General features: G+C 39.6%; 1 protein-coding gene across 5 annotated transcripts in view; it reads left to right on the top strand.

The window, feature by feature from the left end:
• The first annotated feature begins 71 nt into the window (after nt 1–71).
• Nucleotides 72–7347, top strand: part of NSMCE2 (NSE2 (MMS21) homolog, SMC5-SMC6 complex SUMO ligase) — a 132889-nt gene continuing 125613 nt past the window's right edge. For 2 of the 5 annotated variants that reach the window (XM_064645086.1, XM_064645095.1), the window contains exons 1-4: nt 82–164; nt 1978–2069; nt 2685–2837; nt 3882–4029. In XM_064645086.1, coding sequence (XP_064501156.1) covers nt 2778–2837; nt 3882–4029 — 208 coding nt within the window. In that variant the 5' untranslated portion in view covers nt 82–164; nt 1978–2069; nt 2685–2777. Of the gene's footprint in view, nt 165–1977; nt 2070–2684; nt 2962–3881; nt 4030–7347 lie in introns of those variants that run through there. The other 3 variants (XM_064645121.1, XM_064645111.1, XM_064645102.1) reach the window with 3 other exon arrangements.

Raw genomic sequence — 7347 nt, 5'->3', positions numbered from 1 at the left:
GAGGGAGGCGGCGGCGCTCCGTGCGACGCGGCCGAGCACTCCCGTCACATGACGGCGCCGGCTGATGAGGCGATTCCGCCTGCCCCGGTGCCCGGCGGGTCCGCCGCCGCTGCCAGGGGCCGCCCGGGACAGCAGCACCTTCGGGCCGCCACGGCTGGGACCAGGTGAGCAGCGGCTGCTGGCGAGGGCGGCTGCCCCCGCCGGCCCCTTCCCATCCCCTGTGCGTGACTGCCCATGGACGGGGTAGGGCAGGGACAGGGCTGGGACAGCGGAGCTTCCAGCCCGGCGGGCGCTGTTCCCACCCTCGTGGCAGGGAAGCATCGTCTCCCCGTGGCAGCGGGTCACCGAGTGTGCCCGGGGGTGGACACTGACCCTGGTGCTCGGTGGGCACTTGTCACCGGTAGAGCTGGTGTTACAGAAGTAACTTTTTTTTTTTTTTTTTAATCTCTTGGGGAGTTGAAGCGTAGAGAGTTTAGAACATTTGCTCAAATATTTAAGGGACAAAATAGACACTGTAAGTTTTTTTGCTTTATCTTGTCTGGACCATTTGATCACTTGTTGAAAGAAGAAAAAGTGGCCTTGTTAGTCTCACTTGGACTCCTTTTCAGCGCTGAGTTTGCTGATTGTATTTTTCAGAAATGCAGGGTCTGGAGCTTGCAAATTATGAGTGCTTCATTGATGCACCCATTGAAGACCTTCATGGCAAAAAAGAGTGCCTTAAAAACATTGCTGTGGAACCCAATCGAGTGAGGAACGTGATCTTTCCTCGGGAGGCAGATTGGACAGCTGCAAACTGAAGCTGAAGAGTTCACTTAGAAAATCCAGGAGTGAAATCTTTGATGTAGGAGAGTGGAGGAACAGTTGACTGGCTCAAAAAAACCAAGTTGGAAAGTGGTGGGGGAACAGGGCTGGCCTGCTGTAAGCCCCAAAATGGCAAACTGGGGCAGGTGAAACGATGGTGACACTGTGCCAAACGTGGTCCATTGCCCTGGCTTTAGAAGCTGCTGAGACCATGCCGGATCCTTGGGTGGTGACTATCTACCTTTCCCTTTTCTTTCTCTCACTTTCTTCTCCTACTTTCTTCTCAAAATACGTTGTAAGGCAGACCACAAAATTCCAGTAAGTGCTTTGTTTTGTCTGGATAAGCTAAAATTTGCTGATTTAAAGTTTGCAAAGTGCCTTACTTTGTCTGGATGTTTTCAAAGTTGCCAAGTACCTTATTCTACTCAAATGTTCTAAAGTTTACAAGTAAAAGTTGTTATTGAACCCTCTGAGAATTTGATTGCTTCTCCTGCACACCGCCCAGGGCAAATCCAACTACCTTCCCCTAAACTCGTTGAGTGGGCAGGGGCATTACAGGATCCTAAGCAGTTTCTAAGAAAAATAATATTTTATTAAAAAAGCAAAAAAAGGAAAATCCATCCAAGAGACTACTTTCCAAAGACAAAATAGATGAAAATACCAATGTACTAGAGTGATTTAATATTGTGACCAGTAACTTCTGCTCCTGTGTAGTTTACTCAGTGCTTCCACAAATGTCAAAAGAATGAAGGAGCCTTTTTAACTTCACTGTTGTTTTTTTTTTCAGATTCCTGCTTTCACAGCGTGTATCTGTGAAAAATCCAAAAGAACAGCAGGCTTTCTCAGTGAGATTTACTAAGTTCAGGAAGGGAATTGTTGACTGTTGACTTTGATACACTAATTGGGCCCAGCAAGATAAAGCTGCTCGCATGATTTTATGTGACTATTTAATAGTGTATGTTTGATCACAGAGATTCTATACAGTCTTGCTAAGATGGCAAACTGGTACTTAAAAAAAAAAAAAAGTACCAGGTGAAGGCATTGGTTATTAAATCTTTAAGAGCATCCTTTTTCTGTACTTTCAAGGAGTTCCATAAGGAACTTTTTCCTTGTCTTCTGTTGTCAGTTTGACAGATACGAAGATCTCTAATAATAGCTATCACTGTCTTTTGGCAGGGAGAGTATGAGCTGACATAACTAGAGCTATTGTTGAAGCCTGCTCCCTCCTCTGTGGCAAGATGCACCTTTAGAAGGGAATAGAGAGGAAGGTAATTTATATGTAATGAAGCAGTTCAAGTTGTGATGAAGTTGGGCTGTTGTTAAAATGTTGCTGGAAGCACATGACCTAAAGATGGTGTACTAAAAGATAGTATTGACTGGCTAAGCACAATTTATAAATGGAAAAAAAGGACAAGAAATAAACATTAGGAGAGAAGAGAGCATGACAGCAGGTATTTAGTCTCATAGTCTGTATGGTATTGGTGAGGAATGTGGCAATGTTGTTCGGGTTAGGGTGAGTACAACATGTAATTCTGGAGTCTCAGGGAAAGCAGTAGAGGGAGATACAGCTTAAGGTATGCAAATCTTGAGCAAAGCATTGTACTTTCTATTTAGATGTTTTCCAGATTGCTGTTGGATTATAGCCTGTCAAAGGCTGCTGTTGATGGAACAACTTATCCCCTTGTTACTTTGTGTACTGTTCAGATAAAACTTCTGGTATACCCCAAATTTGGTTGTGGATTCTGCTCTCTATTTCACCCAACAGCATCTCAATATAGTTGTTGAACATATTAGTTATTCTTTATATGGACTAATGCACTATTTCTGTCTATCTAAGACTTTTTGTTTCTTGTGTTTTTCTTTTTTTTCTGGTGTATCTAAAGCTGAACCAGAATTTTTCTAATCTACAACGTGAAGTATAAAATACTACACACCAAGTTCATGTTTCTCACAGTAGCTACATGTCTGAGTGAGTTATGGCAAAGCATGAAGAAGGAAGAGCAGAAGTTGGGATTTCTGAGAAGAAACCAACAGATGTGAGCAGTGTGGATAGGCACAGCATAAACAAAACCACTTGAAGGTTGTATTAATGACAGAGGAGGAGCAGTTAATCCCCACAAGGCTGTAGGTTGTGGATGTGTACTGGAAAACCAGAGGGTGGTAAGGAAGATAAACATGGTACCTGTGTGACTTTATTTTTTGGTAATGGAATATGAATACTAAAAGTTTGTAGCATCCTTGGGGGAAGTAGACAGCATTTGTAACGTGGGCTTTTATTTAAAAATATTGCTAGATATTAGGGGGCACGGGCTTAAGCTCCACCAGGGGAAATTTAAGTTGGATATCAGGAGAAAATTCTTTACAGAGAGAGTGATCAGGCATTGGAATGGGCTGCCCAGAGAGGTGGTGGATTCACCATCCCTGGAGATTTTTAAACGCAGACTGGACGTGGCACTGAGTGCCATGATCTAGTAAATGGACTGGATTTGGACCAAGGGTTGGACTCGATGATCTCGGAGGTCTTTTCCAACCCAATCGATTCTATGATTCTATGATTCTAGATGTTTTACTGTTAAGTACATTCTTAATAAAGTGGTCTTTTGTCAGATTATTTTTTCCAAGGGCCAACTGCTGGTGAGGCCGAATTGAATGCAAGAAATCATATTTCTTTCTAGTCTAGTTGATAATATGCCTAGAAAACACAGACACATTTTTGGGCAAGTTGGCTTCTTTGGATCTTCTTTTGGACCTGAAATAGAACAGTAATTTTCAAGCAGACATAATCACTGAGTTTGAACTTCATTGTTGTTTAGCAATAGGAATGAGCAATAGGTGAAAACTGCCAGTTGCTTTGTGGTGTGTAGTTTTGCTTAATATTGAATAGGAGGTGAATTGAAAACCTGTGGTGAATTGCAGTTTCACTGAAATTACTGACATCTTGGGAGCTAAGTTTTCATTCCTGCTCCCTGATGTTTCAGTGCTTCTGTTGACACTGCTTTATGGTTAGCTATACTTATGTTTTTCTCCCAAATTCTTTTCATTTTAAACTGTGTTTAAAATGTTGTCCCTGTTATTTCTAGAGTAACAATTTCAAGATGTCAGGTGGTGCAAAAATCCCGTTCAACATAATTGATACTGCTCTTTCTTCGTTGAAGAACTCCCAGTCCTTCATCAACTCTGGAATGGATATTGCTACTAAGACTGCCTTAGACCTTGTGGAAAGTTTCAGTAAGTATATTCTTTCTTGTATTATATCCTGAATCTGACAGATGAGTTGTAGACCTACGTATTTTGACTTAGTTACTGTCAATATCTATCTTCATTATAGGAGCTGTAGCTCCTCTGGCTAGGCCAGGCTGTTTTCATTCCAATCATTTCACTGTCTTAAATGATAAATTCAGTGAAAATGTAAATACCAGGAAAACATTGTCCCTGCTTTTGTAACACTGAAGACTAATTGTGTTCCAGTTGGTTTTACCCTACAGTTTTCTAGAAACTTTAATGTTGTTGAATGAGATGGAGAGGGCCTCTTAAGTGGGTGAATAAAATGACTTTTCATTCTCATGCTGCTTCTTTGCGTTGTGTTTTATTTGATGTTTAGGGCAAGATATATTAAAATAATGGTAGAGATTTTGAGAACAAAGCTTGAGACACCTGTTAGGGGATGCAGTTTTATTAAATGCTGTCCCTGCTGAAAATCAGACCCCTTTAGAGTGCTTCAATTTGGACATTTTGCAGGGGGTGCATTAAATCTGGAATCACTACTAACAGTTTTGTCATTGCTATTTCACAGTATAAGGGGCACTACAAAGCTACTTTTCAAAGACAAACACTAGGTGACCCATTTCTCTATCTTAGATCTGTGATAATGTTTTCACTAGGAAAAAAAACTTTAAAGCTCCAAAACCCTGGTATTTTTAGTTAAGAGTGGAGAACAGAGAACAAGAATCCTCCAAAATGAAAGTTTTGCTGCTCATTATAAATCTTTCACTCATCTAAGCCAAGTATTATGTGCAATCAAGATGAATGTTTTTCTCTTTGTCTAGTGTGGTAGTTCTCTCTCCTTTGACCTTTTTATCCATACTCTTGTCAGAGACATGTCATTTCTAGTGGGTAGAGGAAATAGAAAGCTTGTGTGAACAGACAGCTGGGGATTCCCTTTGAAGTAAAACTCGTGTAACCAGTTGTGTTTCCTCTCTGCTTTAGCAGTCACCCTCTCTCCTACTTTGCCATAAGCAGTGCACGGAAAAACACTGAATGTATTCAATTCTTTCCTCCCCGGTACCACAGAACTTATTTATACAAAAGTTAAAAGATTTGAGTGGTTTCACGTTTCAGTAGAAGCCCCTGTTGCGTTCCTATTGAGAGTCAGCTCCACTGTGCAGGTCTGCATCTGTAAGTCTGTGCTTTGTACTCTTAGAAAATACCTCTTCCTCGCATACCTCCTTCTGAAACATTAATCTTTAATTACAACCTTGACAATACTTTGTCCACTTAATGTAGTAACCAAAAGGGCCATAATTAGCATTCTATTTTGAAAGGAGAAGATTACTCCCAAGGAAATACCTGTGGTCATTGTTACAGTTACTTTTGTAAGGTTTGGTTTTCATTCCCCTGACTACTCCACTTGGACTTCAAGTTCTTGTGCTCTTTACAGAGTGCCATCAGGAAAGATACTGGGTTTCTGTGGCAAGATATGCTTTGGTGTTTTAGAATTAGCATCATCTGATCTACTGGACTTTACTGTTCAGCTCTTACCTACAGCTCATATGTGGTGATTTTTGTTTCTAGAGTTGTTACTCATCCATCCTCCTTTGCCTTATGTTCTGAGGCAAAATACTAATTTAATTTTTAGAAAGAATTAGATAATATATTTCTGTTTTTTCGTTGCTGTCCTATTGGCAATTTGCTTTAATTCGCTTTGCAAAATTTAACTGTCCAGCTTCTGACAGGTTTTATTGCCAGGCTTTGTAGAAGCAACGGATTCTGTTGTAACTGTTTATTTTAGCTTACAGGCACTTTTTCTGTGGATATATTTTGTTCCTTTGGTCTTTCATACTGGATAATGCTGTTTTTGGGAACAGTAATGAAATTTTTCATAGCAAGTACATGAGAAAAATTACATTTACATCTAAAGATAAATAACTAAAAAGCAGGCAAAGTTAGTGCAGTGAGTGATCTCTGTTTCCTCTATTCCTATTCTCTACAAGCCAAATCCTGAAAACATTTACTATTAAATGTATTTATTAAAGGTTTATTTTGTTCTAGTCCTGTGTAGATTTATGAAAAGAAATTGCTTGTATTAAATATTCAGGTCAGACATTGCTCATTTATGAACTTGTACAGTCTCTAGAAAAATAAGGCAATTTCTGTTGACTGCTACTAATTTAGGTGCAGAATAATTTTAATGCATCTGATCCTAAAAACCTTTTATTTTTTAAGTGATTTTGTTGATGTCCATGAAGTTAAATTGTCGATTAAGACCTCCCTGTCCATTGATAATAATAATATAATAATAATAATAATAATAATGGCCAGTCTTCGCGAGCGAAGATTTTTGGGAAGGTCACTGTCCATTGATACCCTGCTGACTTTTAGCATTGAGCATCGATGGTGTGTTGTGAGCATGCACTGACAGAGACAAAATTTTAAAAGATCCTGTAGGGATTAAGGTTCTCTTTCTAGAGGTGAAAATTAATTTCACCAAACTGAGTATCAAAGGGAAACAGCCAATTTAAAAACTCATTTTATTTAATGAGTTAAAAAGAAATATAAGTCTTTTGCCCTTCTCAGTCTTTTTGCTGATTATCTTTAGCTACTGACATTGTCTAAAGGTTGTATTCTTCTCTTTAAAGAACACCATTGTGGTATAGAAACATTTTAAAATGTTACTATATAAAAAGCCCATGTAAGCAGAAAAACCGACTGTGCACAGTTGGTTTCAATATCTCCCAACTGTGCTCAAAACACTCTTGGATGTACTGTGGCCCAACCTAACAAAATACTGAAGGAAAGGATACACTGATATTCTTGAGTGGTCCACCAGCATTTGGAGGGTCTGTATATTGTAAAGCTTAAGCACATGCTTATATCCTTTTCTGGACTGGAGTCCTAATAGGTTTGAGAATTTGAAGGTGACACTGTTCAAAATCATTTATAATGCAAGTAAAAGCATTTTAGTTCTACTATAATTTGCATCTTCCTAAATTTAGCCTCAATCTACTTTTGAGCTTTAGTAGTGTGATTGAAAAAAGAATTCATTAAGTCTCTTGTCACAAACACTTGTTCAGCAATGTCTCTCAACTGTAATGCTCTGAGACCTTTAAGCCCCGTCTTGACACCTCTGCACACGGAGGAGCAGCTGTTTGCATTGCTAATTTAACTTCTTTTGGTTGCTGAATTGTCTTTACTTAGACTCCTCAAAGTAGTTCCACAGAGTTAGAAAGCACTGCTGGACATCCATGTCAAATACTGGAATGAACAGTCTTTTCCTCTGTTTTTGGAATTAGTGAAACCTGCTATATGTGTTGACTGATGGACTGATAA

Source organism: Pseudopipra pipra, chromosome 1, assembly GCF_036250125.1.
Source record: "Pseudopipra pipra isolate bDixPip1 chromosome 1, bDixPip1.hap1, whole genome shotgun sequence".
NCBI classification, from domain to species: Eukaryota; Metazoa; Chordata; class Aves; order Passeriformes; family Pipridae; genus Pseudopipra; species Pseudopipra pipra.
This window is presented reverse-complemented; position numbering and strand designations above follow the sequence as displayed.